General features: G+C 45.5%; 2 protein-coding genes across 2 annotated transcripts in view; both read left to right on the top strand.

Moving 5' to 3' along the window:
* LOC146186193 (putative serine carboxypeptidase CPVL) overlaps positions 1 to 644 on the top strand; it is an 18,478-nt gene extending 17,834 nt beyond the window's left edge. The window contains exon 6 of the mRNA XM_084607998.1: positions 1 to 644. This exon is cut by the window's left edge and continues 124 nt beyond it. Within this exon, the coding sequence (XP_084464124.1) occupies positions 1 to 158 (158 nt within the window). The 3' untranslated portion in view covers positions 159 to 644.
* A 10,558-nt stretch (positions 645 to 11,202) lies between these two features.
* LOC146186192 (uncharacterized) overlaps positions 11,203 to 24,002 on the top strand; it is a 45,869-nt gene continuing 33,069 nt past the window's right edge. Inside the window, exons 1-7 of the mRNA XM_084607997.1 lie at positions 11,203 to 11,212; positions 12,077 to 12,122; positions 14,110 to 14,237; positions 16,086 to 16,112; positions 16,693 to 16,773; positions 20,144 to 20,185; positions 20,659 to 20,757. Of these exons, the coding sequence (XP_084464123.1) occupies positions 11,203 to 11,212; positions 12,077 to 12,122; positions 14,110 to 14,237; positions 16,086 to 16,112; positions 16,693 to 16,773; positions 20,144 to 20,185; positions 20,659 to 20,757 (433 nt within the window). The remainder of the gene's footprint in view (positions 11,213 to 12,076; positions 12,123 to 14,109; positions 14,238 to 16,085; positions 16,113 to 16,692; positions 16,774 to 20,143; positions 20,186 to 20,658; positions 20,758 to 24,002) is intronic.

Below are 24,002 nucleotides of genomic sequence, written 5' to 3'. Positions count from 1 at the left end.
CCGCTGAAGGTGATCAAGTGCTGGGATACTTTAAACAGGCCAAGAACTTCACTATGATTCTCGGTCGTAACGGGGGTCACATGCTGCCCCTGGATCAGCCAGAAGCGACGTACGAAATGATTACCAGGTTTATCAACGACATCCCGTTTGAGGCCTAGAAAGCGTTCTCTTTGAAAGCCAGAGGTCGGTTTTCTGCTGTCGTGCAGTTTACTGAATGTTCTAGACATTTATGTTATAAGTCAGGGGGATGTTTATTGTATTTACTTGCAAAGAGCGTCTGCGAAATAAATCTGAGTACGTGGTTGCCCGAAGTGCAAATTTTCGTAAGCAATAGAGTGATCTTCATCGAGTGTGTTGCTGCAAGTACAGAGCACAGTAGCAGTTTTCTCAAGCCTTCATAAAAACGCAACGATAAATCAAAACTAGAGACTTGCTTTTGTCACTATGTACTGTCGATGTGCATTCCTTTCATTCCGTCTGATAATGTTTAATCACCAGCATAAGGTAGAGTGGAATTCTGTGCATCACATCAAAACCTGTACCTTTCCACGGAGCGAATCGATCAGGCAAAACCAAAGAGCGTGTTTCCATTTATATAAATGAACTACAAATTATTGTTTGCTTACTTTCTTTACTTTTAAAAATCACCTTGTACTCTCTGTGGCAAACTAAGTCACGTGTGTGATCGAATGACGTTTCTGTATAATCTGTATTGTGTTATTGCCTTGTACACTCACAATAAAACCAAAATATCTGTTTTGTGACGCATAATTTATGCAGTTTACAGCTCTGTAAAGAGCGAACTGCACTGGCGTCATTCTGCTGTGAATTCCGGATTTTAATAACCCCTCACTGTTTGAAAACAGTGGAGAAGGAGATCAGAGGAGAACAGGGGAGAAGGAGATCAGGAGGCAAATCTTGCGACGACCCTGAGCCCATTTTAATATTGTCTAGACTAGTCGGTTTCAACATACACTTCAGTACCTGCCGTTTAGCTTCGTACAGGCACTGAGAACACACTACGTACCACACCACTAGAGATACAGGGCAGAAACGGGGAACAAACGGGGCAACAAATGCGTTTTCTTTTTCTCCTTTAGGCAGAGACTTAGATGCAGTAATCTTCAGTCACACCACCAGCTTGTGCTGTGACATAGTTAATGTGGGCTTGCTATTAGTAACACCGCATCACGGCGAACAGAGAGCAGAAGCGTCCAATCCGCTTCCACCGCAAAGGAAGCGATGTCGTCGTTTGCATTGTAAAAATGGAGAGGACACTTAAGCTCCACCTTTATGGGTAGGAAGCATCAGTGCAAGGTAGATTTTTAATCTTTGTCTGAAATAAGAGTTTGGTGCCCGGCTAATCGCATCGTGCCTGAAAGTTATAGAAATGCTGCTCGCAGGAATGACATTTTGTTGTAATATTTTAATGGGTGGGAAGTGACAGAGTTCATAGAGAGTTTTAGACCAGTGCGATCCGCTTTCCGCTATCCGTCACAGTGATCCCCTACCGCACGACGCGAATGAGTACATGGTCCCAACGCGGCACGTCTTTGTGTCGACTTCCAGCATGTGGCGCCATCTAGTGTCATCAAAGTCATCCGGCTGGGCATGCGCAGTGTAACCTACGCTGTCGGACCGCGGTAACGGATCGGGGATCGTGCTACGCTAAAACTCTCTAGTGGTTCCAGTTTGCAGGCCCCACTGGCGCATCCTCGTTCGCGTCCATTTACTTTGTTACTCGTTTAAACAGTAATATTTTGAGTGTACTTCTATCCTCCCGGGCTTAGTCGTTAGCATGCAGTCTTCTGTATTACGTGAAAGACCACCGGGACCACTCCCCACTGCAACCAAACCGTACTGACGAGCGTGCGTTGCTTAAAGGCAGCGTGTCTTAGAATTCGTGTGTCCTGGATGGCTTCATGCCGATCCCATTATCTGATCTTCATGCCAGTTGGCAGCTCCTGCCGATTCGGTTGTGTCATATGACCTCGTGAAGTGTATATTTACGCTCATGTCACCCGCCATAGCCATGGCCGTGATTTTTTGCCGACAACGCCGACGTCGTCGTTGGATTTTTAAGATGAAAGCCTTCAATGGCTCATGACTCGCCAGCCTGTCCGTACGTTAGCAGCGAGCGTCCGCGAGAAGTGCCTCACTTCTTCGCGCGATTCGGCGGGATACTGCAGGATTCCACTTGCCAATCATCCTGATGACGTCAGCAGAAAAATGAAAACTCTGTCTCCATCGGGAATCGAACAACCATCCCTCGGATCCCCAGCAGAGCGTTTTAACCAACTGCACCACTCTTTTTTTTTTATTGCCAAGCTTTAGACCTCATTATAAATGCGTCATGATCGGGATCGTGAAAAGCACATAATAATTGTCCTCATCTACCGTGAGGATGATAGTAGTGGGATTCCGCGAGTGACAGATACTGTTTTTTCTTTCCTGTAAACCAATTATAGAACGCCGGTGAACTTTGATACGCTGGTTGTGTTCGACAATGTGCGCGCGATGTACCGAGTGTAGCAACAACGCTCAGGCTTTCCCATTTCTCTGTAGTTGTCTCGGATTTTTTTTTTTTTTGTTTTTTTAGAATGAGGCCTTTTAACGCTATCGCACTATTAGTGGAAGTGTTGGCCAAACTAACATGCCTTAAAGCACCTTCTAAAATTCTGTAAAACCTGCTGACTAAAACGTTCACTCTGTAGCGTGATCAGAAGCGCCGCTGCATATTTTACTTATTTTCCTTTGATGAATGTTTACCATATCATTGGGGTAAATCAATAACTGTATCAATAAAGGGGAGCAATTTCTTCGCGGACGCGTTCCCAGTGCGTTGCCAAACATAAAAAATGTATACGTCATTGCTGGCTGGGAGACGTCTATGTGGTCAGGGGACTAGAAATGAGCTTGTCCTTGAATACTTTCACTTTGACCCTGTTCGGAACGCTGATATAAGCTTCCGTTTTCCCCGCGCGCTTCACGAAAGTGCATATCAGACCATCTGATTCAACAAGCTACAGCTGGTATTCTCCTTCGCCAAAGGAACTTGCAATCATTCTTTACAATAAAAATTAATGGCAAGTGACAAACTCCCACATACCTGACGCGCACGCCCTCCTCTCACTCACCCCGGCCTCACTCGCAAGTGCGCACAGCGAGCACAACCCTTGGCGACGCATTTGAGTGAGTTGCCATTCCCCCTCACAAACTTTGATGGGTCTATAGAGGAAAATTTTTCCCCCTCCTCAGCAGTCATTCTGCCCTAATTGGTTTTATCTGCGATATCTGAGTAAGACACTTTATGTAAGATATATGGTCGCTGATATAGGACTAGATAGCACAGCAGCCGAGCCCCACCCCCCCCCGTTCCCCCCAAAAGAAAAATCCAAGGGTGTTCTGTGAATCTCAGAGGCTTGGCAAAGTGTAGGCTTTCAAATCGGTCTCGACACTGGGCTGGAGGTGGGTATATTGACAGTATATATATACCTAGGTACTGCTGTTTCTCCTTGGAAAAGCGCGAAAAATCTCAGTTTTTTTTTTTTTTTTTTTTTTTTTTTCCACGCGGTAATTGCCAAAGATCTATAATTTGAAGTTCCATGTAAGCTGCGTTCGAAAAAAGTATACATTTTGTTCTTAGGTTTCCGGAGTGTCTATACCCTTTTTATCTGCCCCTTGCTGCGTTAAAAAAAAAAAAAAAAAAAAAGCGAGATCTTCATTGCGCATGTTCTATACCCCTTATCGCATAAACCACGTTGGCGTTTTTGAAGGCTTATAAAAGTAGCATTAATTGTATGCATTATTTGCTTTAGGTATTACCATTTGAAGCATTCCCAGCCTGAAAGTCTCCAAAATTCAAGCTGGCGGTGCTTTCTCTTATTTTTTTAATCATTCCCTCTCTCACATACACCTTGTTCACGCAGCGCGGATCCGAACCTATCACTGTGCCCATTCCATCCAACGTCAGGAAACCTTAAGCATATAATGATAAACGTATTTTAGAGCCAGAATCGAAATTTCTACTCAATCGAGCGCTTTGTTAACAGGCGCTTCAAATACGCGTCTGCATAATATTCCGCACACATTTATCAATATTGCAACAAAAGGGCTCAGAATATTGCTGCTGTTCCAATAAAATTGCGCATTTTGCCTGGTTTTGGTTTGGTTTCAAGGGGTTCAACGCCTCAAAGCGACTCATGCTATGATCGAGAGATGGAAATTTGGACCACCTGGGGTTCTTCAACGTGCACTGGCACCGCACAGTACACGGGCGCCTTGCTTTTCGCACCCATCGAAAAGCGGCCGCCGAGGCCGGGATTCGATCCCGCGTCCTTAGGCACAGTATTCGAGCGCCCTAACCACTGCTTTTTTTTTTTCTTTATTTCCTGTTAACAATGAAAAATACAGTGGGATAAAAGTCTCAAAGTATAATACCACGAAGTGCGCTAGCAAAAGGTAAGGCTTCACAAAGCTTCAAAAACGCTTTAGGCTAGCCAGCTCGGTCAAAACTGGCATCAATTCAGATTTCTCATTTTGGGCATTATAGATGGCATTCAGGTAGTTTACACTTTCAATGAAATACTCCCTCGAGGAGCGAGCGTCCATGTTCGCGTGTCTCACATCCATTATCGTTTTCCATCCCTGGGGAGGCAAAGCAACATTAAATAAGTTATGGCACACCCCCTTGATTATGGACAAGCAGGAACCGCATACCATATAGTGTAGCTGACAAGTCCTTTTTTAAAGTCCTCTGCAAGATATACCACAAAAAGACTGCGCCTCAGCAGTCAATGAAAATATGGTCTATTGTTTCCGATTTAAGGCAAATTAAGCCGTCCACCCACCACGGGGACAAAGAAGCCTTTTTCTCTCATCCACGATTTAATAGGTAATGTACCACTGTGTAAAATTAAGAGGAAACTATGTGCTGGTGACCGTACTGGCATCTTATTAACTCTTTTTAAGACATCCTTACCTTCCCCTCCACGGTGTAATGATCGATACAAGGGCACCGGCATCATTACATCAAACAAGTTCTTATACAGGTGCTTTCGGTTTACAGTTCTTAAGCATTCCAGTGAGAACATCACTTTTAAAATCTTAAAAGAAGCCACAACCTCACGCAAAAGAAACGCTCAGTCCTCTGCGTTTGATGTTGGTAGAGGACATCAAAAATTCTGCTAAGTCTTGGCCCAGTCTAACTTGGAAAACCGTACGTAGAAAAGGGTTGGTTTGGTTACGTAAGAAGATATATCTGGACACTATTTGTCGTAAAAATAAATGGGTCAAACCAAGTCATCCACTTTTCACCGAGCGAAACAAATTTTTACAACTTGTTCTCTCCCAAACCGAACCCCAGACGAAAACCGCTAGCAATCTGTGAACTTTATGCACGCTAACCCTAGACATGGATAACTCTTGCAGTACATACCGGACTTTCGCAACCATGAACAAATTGCATACAGTTGAGCGCGCAAATATTGATAAATCATTACCACCCCACTTTGTTGTTTTCGACTGGACACGTTAACATTCACACATTCCAGTAATTTTTCGTATCATTGCCGTGTTCAAGCAGTACTCCAAGGTACCTCGCAGTTGTAACAGACCACGACGGGGCGCACATTTTGGCATTTGTACAAGTTGCGAGAGAAGTCGTTCACTTGAACGCCATTTTGCAAAAAAAAAAAAAAAAAATATCGCTTTCAGTTGAATACAAACATACGAATACGTGCACGAATATGAATTCTGGACTATGGCTCGAAAATATAGTACAAATATAGTATGTGCACACTTTTAAAACTAGAATCTACTGTGACAGCTGCATACCAATTTTCGCATGGCTCATATTCATGTTTCCTTTAAACTATAAGGGAGCTACAAGCGCGTGCGCCAGCATATCGGAGCAGCGACACCGGAAACATCCCCGGCGACACTTTCAACCTAAGCCACGTGTAAGGCAGCTTACCATCGATGCCAAGGCAGGACGCACTACCAACAAGTGCGAGCCGCTTGTCATTCGGGCTTTCATGTTTTGTTTTGTTTTCTTTTTGGTCTCCTTTAACGCGGCGTCTCCTTTAACGCGGCCCCGTTCTCCGAAAATTCGGCATTGGCGTCGGCATTATCAGCGTTGCTAGGGAAAAATGCCGAAAATTCCCTTGGCAGGCGGCATAGCCGGACGCTGATTGGTCGGCTAGTTGCGTGACATCACCAGACCATATGACACGGCCGGGTCAGAGCCTTTGAGACAGGAGGGGGAGATTACAGTCGAACCCGGGTTCCTTGTACATCGAGTCGCACACGCTCGGACGTGAGTGGCTCCAGGGGATAAGTCCCTACAGCCACGGATCTTCTGCCTCTCGTTCTACGCTGCCCAAGGCCACATCAATGTCGAGCGCTCTTTCCCTTAATGTGGTAGCTTACTACTGCATACTGATGAGTATGTGTGGCATAAATGTGGCACATATTGAACAATTAGTGGTTTAATGAGTAGAAAAGTGAACGTACGCGAACAACAAACCGCAAGGGGAGCACCAGACAGGGGTTATTAAAACTGTCACAACCTTAAAGGTGTAGCTTAAGTTACCCGCCGGAGTAGCGCAGGGATTAGGGCGCTCGACTACTGTTCCCAAGGATTCAGGATCGAATCCCTGCCTCGGCGGCCGCTTTTCGGTGGAGGCGAAAAGCCAGACGCCCGTGTGCTGTGCGATATCAGTGCATGTTAAAGAACCCCAGGTAGTCGAAATTTCTGGAGCCCTCCACTACGGGTCTCTCATAGCCTGAGTCGCTTCGGGACATTAAAACCCACAAACTACAACCTTAAATGCCCGCGAAAGGTTTCTTCGGTTGAGATTGTTTGTATTATTTTCTATTGGCCATAACTGTGGCCTTCGCTGGCAGCGAACAGTCCCAACAAGTTTCCTGTATATTTCTTGCAGCTACACACACAGGAACAGCGTGCGTATATGCACCCACACATACACGGACAACCGCGGGCGTGCACAAACAGGATGAGCGCCGCGACGCGGTCTCGTCCTCTTTATTGTCGTTCCTGGTTCGATCCTTTGTTTTCATTTCTTTTCCCCGACGTGCTGAGAAGTGTGTGCAACCTCCAGAGACCATCTTGTTTATCTTGCTCTCTTCATAATCTTGGTGTTAGATTAACGTATTCCAGGTTTCTTCTCAAATTTTCAAGCGTCACCTTATTTCACAAAACGTAAGTTCACAGCTTTCATACAGTCGGGGCCGCAGTAAAGTTATACGGCTGCATTCTCAACGTTGATGCTCACCGCTTTCAGCCTGTATCATCATGCACAGATGTAAGCGTTCTCTGTGTTGTCTTCTTAGTGTCATTGCATATTACTTGCTTCAGATACCTCGATAAAACTTGTACAAGGTTTCATGCATTGCACGTGAGTTTTGCATAGCTTGCTTGTTTTTCATTGGAAATTGTTAGTTTTGTATGGATGCATCTTGCAAGGCCACGCGTCCTAGTTTCTGACAACCGCACATTACAGTCGTTTTTTCTCCCAGATGAAGCGCATCAGCAATGAGGGTAACAAGAACAATACAGACCTTCGCTTGCTGATAGCGTAGCAGGCTGATGGAAGAAAAAAAAAGGACCAATTGCATTCATTTTTAATCCCCCAGACACCCGACTGTTACTACTGCAAGTGAATTTGCGCTCTACGGGTCCGACAGGTGTGTGCAGTCGGAAACGCGTCAGCGGATACTCGCATGCAGGCTCCACTACTGCTAATTCTCGCGGAAGTGCAACGTACCCTGTTCTAAGCTTACACTTGTATGAGAGTGCTACACGAAGCACATATGGATGCGAAAAGAGACCCTTACTGATCATGTTGTGGTCCTCTCTTGTAATTACACATAGCCACAATGAGAAATCATTCAGGATTTGGTGTAAAACTTTAAAATAAGGAAATAGCACACGTGCATGTGATCAGATAACAGAATAAATAGCTAAGAAAAATTTGAAAGGAAATGTGTCTACGTTATGGAAATGAAGATACTTTAGAGTAAGCCGTGAGAGAATCGTACGTGGCACAATTTCGAAATATGTTTTAATGATGTAACAAAAGATTTTTCAGTGGCAGTCATAGATATGAAATCACTCATTAACTTCATCCCACAGCCCTTAATTCTGACACCAGAAGAAAGACATGCCGACAAAGAACCAGAGATAGCCATAGTTAGCCATATTTGCCTGCGGTCGTTAATCTCCAAACAGCTAACCCTTACCTAACAGCTTAGCTAACAGCTAAGTGGAAATCACGCAACAGTGGGCAACAGCACTCTGGAGTCGATGGGCACCGCTTAACCGCACAACTGCACAAAGAAGAGAATTGCTGTCTCTTAATGGCGCGAACAAAAATTAGAACTTGTAGCACTGGTGATTGCAGTGCGATATGATTGCGAGATGTCTTTTGATGCACTCACCTTGTATAAAAAGATGTAGTACGTTCATTTAATAAATATTCAGTAGAAAGTTAGCGCATGTGTTGTCTTCTTCGTGTTGCACGTGTTTCTGAGCGCTTAAGTCTTGATTATAAACAACCAACTCACCTAATCTACCACCCTAATCCGACGTTTCAGCCGGGGTCCGGCCTTTGTCAAGGAATGCAAGGAATGCACTGCATTTCTTGACAAAGGCCGGACCGCGGCCGCAACGTCGGATTAAAGTATACCATTCTTCTATTGTGTGTCATCTCATTTGCATATTATATATATATATATATATATATATATATATATATATATATAATGGTCAAAAATACTGAGTGTCATGTCAGCCTACCTCAGTAGCGAAACTATTCCATTCCAGCTCGTATAGACTTCCAGGCGGCCTTTTCTAAATATTCTGTCAGGTGCCATTAGCTGCAGCAAGCCAACAAATTGCACATTTATGGTGGGTCTGTCACTATGTGGCTCTCTTTTATCACCTATACGAATAAACAGAAACGAAATTATTGCTCATGGGGGCACACAGCGTAGCCTTCTTTCCTTAGTAATGTATTACGATACGTTATTTGTCCAGGGGAATTATATTACCGAAGCCGCAGCCATAGGAAGCAACAAATATCGGTGCCTCTTAGCAACTTTCCAACGCAAGCTTCAAGTTTTCTTTTTATTCGTTCAGTATGTCACTGGTTTGAGCAACGCATTGTTACACCACATGAGTTTGCCGCCAATATCCTTTTTTGAAACCCCCGCCGGGGTGGCGCAGTGGTTACGGCGCTTGACTACTGTTCCTAAGGACGCGGGATCAAATCCCGGCCTCGGCGGCAGCTTTTCGGTGAAAGCGAAAAGCAAGGCGCCCGTGTGCTATGCGATGTCAGTGCACGTTAAAGAACCCCAGGTGATCGAAATTTCCGGAGTCCTTCACTACGGCGTCTCTCATAGCGTGAGTTGCTTTGGGACGTTAAACCCCGGCCACACAACATCAAGCCAAACCAAACCTTTTTTGAAAACGCGAACGTCAAGCACAGCAACGAATAAGCTGGCTTCGTTGAAAGCAAGTTGGTATCGCTGTTAAAGCACATTTTCACCTGTTTGTTGCCAGAATGAAAGCAGTGCTCCTACTCCTCCTCTTCAGCAACTCCTTTTCATCAGGTACTCACGCAAGTAACAAGAGCAGGTACGTATCCACTCTTCTTGTCTGACGAGTTTAAATCGTGAAAATACGATGATGAGTATACCACTCGTTGGCTGTTCAGGAATGCCAATGCGCGAAACTTATACTTATGCAGCTGTGAGCAGGCTTGTTTACAGCTCGGAGCGGTGCACGACTGAACAAACAACGCGGAAAATATAGCAGCGGTGCTCTCTCAGGGTCAATGTACTCGTGCTTAAAGCGCTCGTAAATCTAAGCAACCTCGATTGAGTGCTAGCATTGGTTTCGCAAACCACTACCTGCGCCAAAGTGTGGATTCTATAGCATAGCAGCGGTTCGCTCGAGCACCGTAGACAAGCTTACTCACCATTCACCACCGTATATTCACACACAGTATACTCAATCCGGTTTCAGTTCCACACAGCCTCTTTTCTAGAGTAAATTGAATTATTAAAAACTTCAGCATGCTTCAAATCAGTTCAATTCAGTTCAGTTTATTTACGAGTAAGTCTTGGAGGCCCCGCCAGGGTGGCGCAGTGGATATGGCACTCGGCTACTGTGTCCAAGGAGCCGGGATCGAATCCCGGCCTCGGCGGCCACATTTCGATGGAGGCGAAAAGCAAGGCGCCCGTGTGCTGTGCGATGTCAGTGCACGTTAAAGAACCCCAGGTGGTCGAAATTTCCGGAGCCCTCCACTACGGCGTCTCTCATAGCCTGAGTCGCTTTGGGACGTTTAACTCCATAAACCAAACCAATGAAATCTGGGAGGCAGCTTGACAAAGCAATAGACGAAACAATATAGGCATGATAAAAACAACAATAAAAAACACATCTCGTGGTAATTTCATAGAATGGTAATGAGGCGCATAATGTCGTATCAGTAAAGAAAAGAAGTAGAATAGGGACGTGATACAAAACTTGTGTACAATACAGCATAAATGAGGATACAAAAAACTGCACCATAATTTGTAAGGAAAACAAATAAACAGGGCAAGGTTCGCATGGAAGAAAGAAAGAAAAGGATTTGCACGGCATTCAGCCCGACATCACATAAACCAGAAGCGACAGAGAAGATTTGACAGATATTGTGACTCACTTATTTACAAAATACTGCCGAAGCTCTTTTAGATGAGAAGTTCTGTGTATCTATGCGAGTTAAGAATATCAGATGGAGAGAAGTACAACAACTGTTATTTGTAATTAATGCGGAAAGGAGTAACAGTTCATGGGTCGGTCTTGCGTGTAAGTGCGTCATCAGTTTTTTCTAATAAACATTTCCTTCCATAGCCCCAGAGCCAGCTACCCTGCCATGAATTTGTAAAATATTTCTTAGAACTCAACATTCATATTATGAAATTTATCTTGCTTTCTTCTTTTTACCGCAATTTAATAATTTTATGCTTGAATCTTCAAAGCGAGGCAAGAAAAGGCGCTCTTACTGAGTCCATTGCTCAGTTCAACGCACATAGTTGGAAGAAAACGCAGTTTCCAGTAAGAGAGCGTGCCAGACGTAAGCGCAGTTGGAAGGAGAAGAAGAAAGCGCGTTCTCTAAGCTCCCCTTGGTCGCCATGAGGTCCGGTGAGTCGTCTTGTTTGCTTTTGCTTTTTCAGCAAAACAGCATTCCAACATAACAAAATAACAAGACGCTATCAGCGGTTTTAAAAGAACAGCCGTCCCCGTCAGCATCGCATGAGGCTTCACTTGTGCGCAAGACTGGCCGGCACAAGGAAGCCTGGTGGGCGAGCCGATAAACCCAGCAGTACCGGAAAATGCGGCGCACTATCGATGCCTAGGCCTCGCGATGAGCAGCTGTAAGGTGCAAGGTCTAGTAGAATGAAGCGGATCCATATCTCGCGCTCGAGGTGAAAGTTGCCCAGTACTCATAAATCAAACTTGACGCTGAGCCCCCCTTTATTGTTTTTAATGGCTATACGGCGTTCGGCTGCTGAGACTAGGAATGCAGGGTCGAATCCCATCCACGGTGGACGAGATTCGATGAAGGCGATATGCAAAAATAATCCTGCGCAGCCCGGCCTAGAGCCCTCCACTATAGCGATGCTTCCTACCTCTTCCTAATTTCGCCCCTCCTTAATTTCTTCTTCGAAGGCGCAATTCAGGTGTCGGCATCTCGGTGAGTCGGCAATTAACTATGCATTTTATTTGTTTATTACCGTTACAGAAAGCCGGAGTGAAAGATGAAAGCAATGAACCTGACAAAGGCTTTCCTTCTCTAATAACCGCGCACACGCATACACTGTGAATCAAATACTGAGCGACTTTTATTATTTTGTCATTTTTTACGCTCTTTCATTATGTGCGGGATACCCTCGAACACAACATCAGTATAACGCAAATTTACGTAGCTTTGTCCCCGTGTTTTTCCGATACATTCAGTTTGAAAACAGCCAGCCAATACACTTATATGAGTTTTTCTATTTGCAGGAAGTCCCCAACGGAGCAGCCGATTTGACCCGTCGCCGTGCGTCATGTAAGAAAATTACTGCGTTTAGTGGCATAAGAAGAGAAAGATCTAAGCCTCGTGTAACTTATATTATTCATCGGTTAGTTCTTCTTTCCGAGAGCATATCCTATTAATCGCGATATGATGTTTAAATTTCCCTTATTTGTGGGCGATAAATAAAGCCCATTTACCCTTGGCTGTAATCACAGCCCTCAATAGACGTGGTTACGCAAGTGCTGTTAGGAACTTGATGATATAACGGTTCAGTGGCGTTAGCACCGCCATAGTGAATGAGCAAGATGAACTGGAAGAGCGCGTTCTTTGAAAGCTGAAGAAACGATGTCTCAGGGAGAAACGGGTAATATTTATCAGAGTGGACAAACGTAAACAACTTCTGAGCATGGGGCAAGTCCCACGAAGATAACGCATAATAGCGTATCTTTCACCGTATCTTTCCAATGTAATGAAATCAAGTCAAAATTTTCCGTGAGGTTGCATTACAAAATGAAGTTTGACACTAGCTTGTATGTAAATAGGGGTTTAATAGACTAGCTATCTCTGCACATATATAATGAAAAGGCAGAAAGCTGGACTAGTTGATGTCTCATGAGCATTTAAAGTGACTAGCGCATAGGATAGGAATAAAGAAATAGAAAAAGGACGAGCACTAAACATGACTTAAATTTTGCGCCGACAGACGGCGCTTAAATACAGTTCGGTGGCGCAATCGTGCGTCGGATTAAAATTAACTTAGCAAAATAAGAAAAATACACGTGTGGCAAACTGCTTTTCAGACACATATTTTCATTCTGACACAAGGCAAGAGAAGGCGGGCAGACGCAGTTATCGCCTTGTATGCTAATTTGAGAGTCCGCATGTCTATTCTACCAAACATGCACGTGGCATCAAATGCAGGCACGCACCCGAAACGCATACAAATGCTTGCCTAGTTTTTGCATTTAATCATTAATATGAAAGAAATATTTGTTTTAGATCTCTATGTCAATCGGTGGCTAATTATGGCCTCAGACGACACATACAGTATATGCTTGCATTACCGCTTGTATGCTGCAGTTTTAGGTAGCATTGACAGCAAACGTTTGAGCAGCACTGTAGGTTTCTTAAGGAGGTGTTCAGTTTGGGGTTGCCAGATACATTAAACAATGCGGGAGTTTTTGTTGTTGTTGTTGTTGTTTTTTTTTTTTCAAACTCGAGCGTGGTGCGTCATCCCATGCGAAATCAAAAACCTCCGCAACAGCATCTATTAAGTGTTGAACCACGACACAAGCCCACGACTGTCAGCGGTGGCTGACGCTGCTTTGAAGAGGTGGTCCTTGTAAGGCCCTCTCACTGTCTCTATGTAGATATTTGCTTATCCTTCGTTCTCGTCTCTTCACGTTCTTTTCACACCATTACTTATGTTCCGGAGTACCCGGGTTCGAATCCGACCGCCGGTGGCTGCTTTTCGTAGGAGGCGAAACGGTGTGTTGTCGTCCGTCTGCTGTGAGGTGTCAGTGCACACTAAAGAACCCAATGCGGTCGAAATTTCCGGGGACCTCCACTGCAGCATCTCTCATAGTCTAGGTCCCTTTGGGACGATAAACCCTTCAAACAACATTTATGGAGCCGTTGATGTCTCCACCAAGAGTGGGATGACTATTTTAAGTCTGCATCCTTCCGCACTGTCTCCTTTTCCTCATACCTTTAGATTCGCTGTAAGACATTGGCGATCTCCGGAAATTTCGACCACCTGGGGTTCTTTAACGTGCACTGACATCGCACAGCACACGGGCGAAAAGCAAGGCGCCCGCGTGCTGTGCGATGTCAGTGCACGTTAAAGAACCTAAGGCGGTAGAAATTTCCGGAGTCCTCCACTTCGGCGTCTCTCATAGCCTGAGTCGCTTTGGTACGTTAAACCCTACAAACCAAACCAAACCAAACCTTTCTGTAACCCAACCCACGTGCTATCAGTCGGCGCATTAGTGTGCACTGACTCGTCTTAGTGCCGTCGCAGAGACCCGGCAGCGGAGCAGGGCGGCTGCGTCAGCTCCGAGGTGACATTCTACGCGGGCAGCGTATTCGTCATGGCCGCGCTGGTGGGGCTGCTCTGCGCCCCCGCCTACTTCATCGGTCACCAGATTGGTGCGTATGTCATGTTCCTGCAAGCAGATGGTGACACCAGATGGCGTCACAAATTTAGGCACATCTGAACGACTAAACCAATTTCTGAGAACAGGATGGGTTGTGAACGCATCAGGTTACCTGAGCGTTCACTGTAGGGATCGTTTGGCGCTGCTAAGTTCCTTTCTTCCCGTTGTAGTGTTCACCACATACATATTTAAAGTTCGTTATTCATTTTGCAAATATATGCGTGAAATTTTCAAGTTTTGCCGACATATAGACATAATGCCATATCGAAAGCATATACATTCATACTGAAACTTGTATATTCCCTGGTCTGCACGAAATGGTCGAGCAGTGAAAAATGCCCCTTACCATTCCTGATGTTATCACCTGATGTGTCTGCGCGAACTATCAGCACGGTTGGGTCCGAGCATTGGCATAAAGTCGTCAAGTGCGGCTCGCTCTAGCTAAGCACACACAATGCAAAATTTAATTTCACAATTTCCTTGTGCGCTTGAATAACACCGTTCCGAGGTGCTTGATAAAACAGCGCAAGGGACGAGGACGTAGACAAGAGAGGACACACACAGCGCTGTGTGTGTCCTCTCCGGTCTACGTCCTCGTCTCTTGCGCTGTTTTATCAAGCATGGTCAACAAACTAGTCTGCACCTCAACTCTTGAAAACATATTGAGATGTTTCGCCTAACGCTAAGCATCTTTTTTTTACTCAAGTTTGCGCATGCGCCTAAATTTCAACTAGACAGATTTGGTTGATGTTGCTATTTTGCGTTCCTAGTTCATTTACTTAAATTCGTGGGACATTTTATATAGGGCGTTCGCCAGGTATATTAGAACCTCCAAACATTTTTTATCGTCGCTAATTATAAACTCCGCTGATCTTTATATTGATTTTAAAAAATAACAGTTTAAAATTTCTCGCTTCAGCGAAAGACTTCACATAGTACTTGTTTGGAAGCATATGACCTGAAGCTTAGCTATGCCGCACTGCAAGCGGCGCGTCATAGCGTTTGTGAAATATCAAACGGTTCAAGCATCAAGTTATCGAAATATAAACGTTACTTCTACATCAGGCCGAAAAATATCGCAGTCACTCGGACAGAAGTAAATAGGCAGATAACTCTCAGGAGGTCTGCGAATGGCATCTTGCTTATCATTGAGCAGTAATCAGTCTTTAATCATTCGCCTGTAATCACTTTCCGAATATTCGATGTTGTCAGACCATCAGGGACAAATTGACGATGAAAAATGTAGCAACATGGCCATTTCGAGTGGAGTTAACGAGAACTATATTTTTGGCGTCTTAAGCGTTTTCTAATTTTACTCTAGTGCCTTTAGCAAATTTCTTGTACTGTACGCTACAGCGTGAAAATAAAAGCACTGATGGGCTTAAGAGTGTAGCGCAAAAAACACGAAGGACAGAGACGCACACAATAAGCGCTTGCGATGTGCGTCTCTTTTCTTCATCCTTCGTGTTTTCTGCGATAAGTCATGAATTACCGACTCGCCAAAACATGGACCCACGTCACTGAACGGAGCTATTCGCAACAAGAAACTAGTTGCGTTTTGCGCTGCGATTACCCTTTGTTCTGTGTATCGCAAGGTGCGAAGGACACAGCTCGCAGAAGTTAATTTCGGTCTTGTGATGCTCGTTGTTCAGTTCGGTGCTTTTTCCTTCGTATTGCCGCAACAGCCTCTTTGAAATCTAGTCACTGTTCACGTGATATACTTTCAATCTATCAAACGATTACCAAGTGTGATTGCCGCTTGCTGATCCATTTCGGCAGTCACAATTGAAATGAAGTTTGACACAAAATTAGCTAGAATACGATTTTTCTTCTATTGCAGCCGTCGACAGCTACACCTTCATCACGGGTAAGTGACAACGGCCAAGCCGTTCTCTGTTATGCGAAGCGGTCGCTGCATCAAGCATCAAGACAAGTTTCTCATTGTCCTCGCCCATGGGATTTCTGGCTGCATTACATAGTAATATGCGAAACCCTTGTTTATTTGAAATTCTGGAGATATTCATCCTCGTTTCCAAATAACGTATACTTGACGCCAGTTTTTTTCTCAGCCCATATTCTAGCTCACGCAGTGGGCAGAAAATGGGCGATTTGAGGAATTCGTAGCCTTATAGTGGCTCGCAACCTAATTTTAAACACACTATCCTTTGAGTGACAAGAAAACCATCCGCATAGTTTCGGCACTATGCCGGTGCCCCACAACGTTAACTATCAACGCTTCTCCTCTCCCAGCGCAGCGAGACAGGATACAAGAACAAGTAAACACGCAAGAACACTGTCGCCATATTCTCAATTATTTGTCCCGACTCGTGTATCGCTACTCAGTACGCCGTCAAAAGACCCCCTAGGTCGCATACTGCTCGGTAGTAGACACTGTTACCATCGCAGAAGGCCTGTTTCATTGTGTTACCATGTTTGTTGTCCCACAGATGAAGCGGAACCTTCCGGGGCGACGCGGACAGTTCCAATCCCTCGGCGCATCTTTGTGGCCGAACGCAGTAAGTTGCACCGTGGGTATTTTCAATAACTGAATACCTTTTTTTTTTCAATGGGTGTGCCCGCACGCACGCACGCATGCACGCATGCACGCATGCACGCATGCACGCATGCACGCATACACACACACACACACACACACACACACACACACACACACACACACACACACACACACACACACACACACACACACACACACACAGAGAGAGAGAGAGAAAGAGAGAGAGACCGCATGTCCCAAACATTAGATGCAAGTGAGGGAGACTATAATGCTGGCAGCCACCTTTCGCACACAAGGTCATTTTTGTTTTGTAAAAAAATCATATAATTTCAGTTATTTAACAAAGTTAGTAAAGACCCGCTTTAGAAATAATTGCGTTATGCAAAGCTGGAAAGCACTTCTAGAAACCCCATTTGCGATATTGGAAAGCCACGTCTGTACCTTTGTCCCAGCTCGAAGGAACGCCCACGAAATACCGGGGGGAAAAAACGCAATTAGCGCATCCGCCCGCAAAGATCATGCTGCTCTCAACCATGGTTTCAGCAAATGAAATCGGCTATATGGCCGTGATGAGGGTGCCTCAAAAGCAGCGTACAGATGCGGTATCTCACGAGGCATCGCTGCAGCTGACAGCCGATATGTTGGCAGTAATTTCTTCATCCGCGTCAGCCAAGCAATAAAAAGTGAATTTGTTTTCTTGATTTGTTTTACACCTAATAAAGCTCCTCTCAGTTTGCATCATGTGAGCAAAACGCGGCACGCTCGCTGCAGCTTAACTGTCACGTGCGCCAAGTGGCCGATTCGGACGAAAAACCGTCGCAAACATATCGGCTGCAATGGGGTCGTCCGGTCACAACCGCAATTCTTCGCTCAAACTACAGTTGAGAGCAGGAAGACTACGGAACGCGAATGTATTAGTGAACGAGATTTTTTTTTTTTTTTGTTTATTTCACGGGATTCGTATCGACCTGGGGAAAAGTACACGTGCAGCTTTCCTATCGCAGATAATGGAGCGGGGTTGCTGAAGGTGCTATAAAAATTTGCAAATCCCATTAATTGGCTAAAGTCCTTCTTTGGTAATTTAGGCAGAAACTTAATTAACCAATTAGTTATTCTCGGAATAAAAGTTGCCTGCGGTAATACCATTTTTTAAGACGTTTCTAGGCTCATGGTGACGTTCGTGTCCGTTCGCAGGATGGATTCACCGGGAGTGTCCTCCGCATTTAAGAAAAAACTCTATATCGGAATCGAACCACTATCCTTCCGATCCCACCCGATCGAGCTAGCCAGTATGCTATACATTCGTGATTCTTCTGTCCTAGGGTGAGGATGAGAATAGCGATGACAATGACGATGCAGTTAGTGCATGTAGGTGATAAGGGCTACACTAGCTCTAGTCATGATAATGATTGATGATTATGATTATTATTTAGTGGTAGGAATTAAAATGACGATGCAGTTAGTGAAAACCATCCTGTAAAGTAACTTTCGCCATTTCTGCTCTTATCAGGTTTAAGCGCTGTCTTGTCCTTTTTTTTTTTTTTTTCAGCCATTTACCTGAATCATGATTGTATGCATTTTCTTCATTCTAAGAAACATTTGAACATATAGTTTTAGCGAAAATATCTACGGCGCGTAATACTTTTTTATTTCGATGAAGTCCGAGATCAAATGTGCCGCTGAATCACTAAACTTCTGCATAAAAAAAGAAGCAAGGAAACATTTCCCCAATACTATTTTCCACCATGCATGTCGGTGTCAAACGGAAAAGAGCTTAATATTCTGCGTGCGAATACAACGTCTCTGATTATTTCTGACACATAGCAGTAATAACAGATGCAAAGGGGCTTCAACTTATTTGCCACGACTTTTTGACGGCATTGTATGATTAATTAACGCTTGTATTTGTTTTCTGGTGTTAATTAGCAGAGATATGAGATTTAACGTACTTTTCAGCTTATCACCTACTATCGTGGACAAAATTTTAGCTCAAGAACAAGGTTATTGAATTGCTATCTGGCCACCCTAATATAGGTACAGTGTCATTCACTTCTAGCAATAACACTGTCGCTGCTTTCGAAGCCGCATTGCGTCCGACGCAGACGCATATCGAAACAAAGCGGTACAGGCACAGATGTACCCGGAGGTTTTGCTTCGCATGGCCTGCCACGTTTCTTTATAGCGTGACCCGGTCGGACGCAGTGGCGCTTTAGAAACAGTGGCCGTGTTATAGCTAGAAGTGGACGAGACTGTACATCGGATGGAGTGTGCTTAGTTCCTTCTAATGCGAAAGGAAAAAATAGTTCGAGCATTCAGTTGTTGATTATTCCATAATTGTGTGGCAATTATGAAACCAGTTGTTTTCAACTGGAAGCGTCGGCCTATTTTAGCCGGCCGCATTAAGAGTATCCATGTTGTGGCACTGGTTTAACTGTTACATTGAACCGTGCATTGTAAAAATAACATTTAAAGTGAAATTTGAGTTGCCAACACGAATCGAGAAGAGGAGGATGGCAGAATATATTGATGATATTGCACATTCTACAATGCCGGTCTATCCGATTTCGCGCGTATACACATGTACTCTTCTTGTCTTTTCACGATTACTTTTAGATCCTTTGGGACACATGAACAACAGCCGCGGAAGTAAGCATGCATTTACACGCTTCTTGCCGCGGGTCGAAAGTGCATGCACGTAAGCATACGCATTAAATACCGCACTGGAGTCACGAAATATCTGAGTGGAGTGATGTACGTCTCATCAAAGCGCTGGCGCTGTGTAACATTTGTATACCTTGTAACTCGGCCTACAATTATAATTTTTTAATCGCCTATAGTATTCGAAGGGCAAGCTCAGTTTAAGCGAATACAAATACCTCTAAAAATAAAAATTTAAGTTAATTAACACATTTAGTTAATTACCGAACTAATTGAAGCAGTCTGCTCTTACCTTGTGTTCTCCGTATCCCCTATAGCTCTAGGGTTATAATAAATCTAAAGCAGTTATCTTTAAAATTTCGGGGCATTCCAAAAAAAATCTATATATGGCTAAAATGCTGTTGATATGCATCCGAAAAACAAATGTAGTCGCAAAGCCTTATAGGCCGATTAAGTCCGAAAAAATGCGAGCATTTGTTGCGACAAGTACTTCTGAAACTTATCGACAGACAGCTCATACACTGTTTATAGACCTTTCAATAACGACGTAAAGAAACTTTTTTAAACGTCCAGAAAAAGCTCAGTGGCTTTCAAGCACACAAAATATGGTCTTCCGTTGCATTTCGAGGAACTGGAGAGTGCATCCACCTTGCAACATTTGTAGCTCACATAAGTTCCCGGGACTTGAAGGCCTAAATTTACTTTCAATTTTCATTTTTCAGAGTTTCTCATCAAGAAGTGGGGCACCACGAGACTGCACAAAGGTGCGAGTAGCTTTTGCTTACAGCAACCGCGTTCTCCCGCATCACTTTGGACGGAGCCTGCAGAAGATTACATTTCCTATCACCACGTGGCCGATTGCTCTATCCAGAATATGGATAATGTAAAATAGCAGCGCAAAGAGCTCCTTGAAATCATACCTCACCTACATTGGTTCTTGGTTCTACAACGAAGAAAGACTCGAAAAAAAGGTATATCTACATTCAGGTTCCTGCTTCTGCTCGAATTTTCAGGCCTAAGAAACAAAATTCACCATGGTCTGTGTCGCGCATAAGCTCAGATTGTTTGAGCCCCATAGTACCATGCTCTGGTAGTAGCCGGCGCTACAATCTGACCGCGCCACTCTCAAGTAACCAGTAATGACCCAGAAGCTTGTGCCGCCTTCTAATTTTCAGCGTGAACCAAGGTGTTTTCAGAGACTCCGCGTGTACATACCAGACCTTCTTGTTGCTTTCAGTGCTGGGCGTGCCACACGCGGACATCGCGACAACATCAGCCGCCACCAGACGTTCCCACGAGACCAAGGGCCAACAGGAAGCGCACAATGCGTCTTCAAGTAAGAACTACTTGTAACGAGTCTGATGTGCTGACAAAATACAGCACTAGCCGCTACAGAGACGTGTGCTAGTGATTTTCATGGCTTACAGGAGGCTCTTTAAGAGGGTTGCTTGTTGCTTGTGGTCAGCTGCGCTATCCGTCCTTTTCACAAAATGTGGCGCCCTCTGGGAGTGGCTGAAAATTAGTCTGTTACTGGTTGAAAACGCCCTTAGTGCTACCGAAATGGTGTGTGTTCTTGACAGCTAACGCCATCTATTGCGGACGCCTGTCACGAATATTAACTACACATGACCTCCGAGATTATCTACGGCTGCACCGATCGTGGAGGCCAAGAACTACGCATGCGCAGCTGGGGTTAGTGGTTTGTTTTCAACCAGGGCAGAGGCGCGCATGCGCAGATCGGCTTTGTGAAAAAGGCGGATTGTCCGTATTCCAGTGCTGATCGCGGCGACATCCTATGAGATAACAAGTGCTATTTTGTTCAAGGTTGTCAAGGAATAAATAAGAGACAAGGAACAGTATTCAGTTGAGACGCTTACTTAAGGGCCTGTCACACTAGCGCGACACTACACCGACGCAGACCCGACAACGACACCGACAGTCGTCCAACTCGTCGGCCGACCGTGTCTGCGGCCGACCAAGCTGTCACACTAGGCCGACGACGACACCAACACGACCGAAAACCAAATGTCTTCCCAGTGTGACAGGCTTTCAGGCTGGGGACACCGACAAAACCAGTCTGCCGACTGTCGGTGGCCGAGTCTTCGAGAGATCGGCCGCCAAGCAAAAACTTTCTCGAAACGCAGAACCGACTCAGTACACCATGTCGACACCGAACATCTTTCAGCACTAATATACGTAGAAAAGTAAAATCAATGCATAATCCCTGACCGAAACGCGAGCGTGAGCCGCCAAAATACCCGAGGCCGCCGAATGCGTGTGGAATATCAACGGCAGCGTTTTCTTTTCGGGGCGAGGGAATTCGGGGCGCATAGATTTGTGGCGCTCGTCGGGACCGTGAGCAATCTTTCCGCTTTTCCGAACTGCACAGAATAGTGCAAAATGAACATAGTACGTGACAAAGAAATGATGAAAAGAAGCGATTATTTTCCTGGAGCCAGCAGAGATGCCGATCCTCCTGCGCACTTAGATCATTGTGTTTAACGTCTCCGCTGCGTCGCTACTTCGCGACCCAATTTCAACGCTATATGTTACGCATCACGCAATAATTTTTTGTTGCATAATTCAATGTGTTTCAAGAATTGTGTGCGCAAAAAGCGCAGAACTTGCATTTAAACTTTACAGCAGAACCAACAGCAGTCGTGGTCCCACGGCCGACCCTGTGAAATCCGCCTAAGGTTTTAGAAAATCCGCCGAAAGTTTTACCTGTTACTGCCAAACATGGCATGATTCAAACTATATCTGCAGTTTACTCTCAGCAAGCTGGACAGTCAGTTAAGCGGTAAACGCTCCTACTACCTTCGCGACTTTCACACTGCAAGACAGCGTATTAGCTAGAACCATATCTCAACCTCTGAAAGTCGCGGTTAGGCCTAACTTCTGTGGTGCAGTGGTTAGCGCAGCTGGCTATCAAACAGGAGGTCGTGAGTTAGATCCCAAGGGTAGATTTTTTTCCCTTTTTTTTCAGCTTTTAATATACACTGTCTCTTATTCGCCGTGGACAGTTTTTGTTTTTCGAGCACTGACGTCGTTCTGATCCGATCCGGCAATCAGAGCCGTAAAATACTGGGCACTATTCAGTCTCGGCCCATAATCACGACTGTTGAGGCGCATGTTTTGGTATGGTCGAATATATTGCCACCTAGCGTTGCCAGGTGGCGCATGACTGGGTGAAGGACGACGAAGTGTCGCTTGTTGGTTTTGCGTCTGTGCTGCTCACCGCTGTTGTATCGGAGCTAACCCCTTGATATTCTTGATATCCTCAATCACCTTGTACGTGACATTCTGGTGGAGGTGCTGGGTAAGATCACCTATGCAAGAGTCTCCATCTGAAAGACGTCGCGCCAGCCCTGTGCCATTGGACACCCCCGTGCATCGCTGCAGTCGACGGCTCCAGGGACTGCCTCCGGAGTTTCAGCCATCACCCGCCGCCATGACATCGAGTGCTCCTGCTCAGCAGGTAACGGGCGTCGCACCGGCCTGTAACTACACCTTGCAGGCCCCTCGGGTACCGAAGTCTTTTCACGGTGACCTCTTTGAGGATGTGGAGGACTGGTTCCTTCAGTTTGAGCGTGTCGCTGCATTCAACCAGTGGAACGATGCTGCCAAACTAAGGAACGTCTACTTCAGCCTTGAGGATGGCGCCCGGATCTGGTTCGAGAACCGAGAGCAAATGTTAACATCGTGGCGGGAATTCCGTCGTCAACTGCTCGAGGCCTACACTAGCGCGGATCGTCGCGAACATGCAGAACGTGCCATTCACTCCCGCATCCAGATGCCCAATGAGAGTGTCCAAGCGTACGTCGAGGACATGATGCGCCTTTTCAGGCGAGCGGATCCCGCCATGTCCGAGGACAAAAAGGTCAGGCACTTGATGCAGGGTTTGAAAGAGCAACTGTTCGCAGGCCTTGTGCGCAATCCACCGTCGACTGTAAATGGATTCCTTGCGGAGGCCACCACAATGGAAAGGGTGCTCCAACAACGTGCCGCGGCTTATAACCGACCCCTCCATACTGGCACAACTGCGGAGTCATTTGCATCTTCCGAGCGGCATCCTGATGCTTTGCGTGAACTGATTTGCAGTGTCGTGCGCGAAGAACTGAGAAAGTTCTGGAACCCCATGCAGCAATCGCCAGCTTCCATTTCTGCTATAGTGCAAGAGGAGGTACGACAGGCGCTCAAGAGCCCTCTTTCGCCTATAGTTACGAGCCCACCATTGCTGTCGGGGACCGAAAACCGTCCCACATATGCTGAAGTTCTGCAGAGTCAGGCTCCCCCTTCACCACCACCCATTCCCGCGCCGCCTACAGTTTCGCTGCCCTCAGTGCAACCAGTGCAGTACTTCGACGAACGTCCCCTGCCCCGACGCAAAGCCGACATTTGGCGCACGCCTGACCGCCGTCCACTCTGCTTCCACTGCGGTGAACCAGGCCATCTTTACCGGGATTGTCCTTATCGACGCCTCGGTCTTCACGGCTTCCGCATCGACGCGCCTCCTCCCCGGTTTGGTCAACGACCCCGAGTTATTGAAGAGTATCTGGCGGAACAGCGTTCATCTCGTTC

This window comes from Amblyomma maculatum, chromosome 6, assembly GCF_055883805.1.
Source record: "Amblyomma maculatum isolate TAMU_Amacu chromosome 6, ASM5588380v1, whole genome shotgun sequence".
Classification (NCBI taxonomy): domain Eukaryota; kingdom Metazoa; phylum Arthropoda; class Arachnida; order Ixodida; family Ixodidae; genus Amblyomma; species Amblyomma maculatum.
The sequence above is the reverse complement of the archived record's forward strand: the minus strand, read 5'-3'. Positions and strand labels throughout refer to the sequence as shown.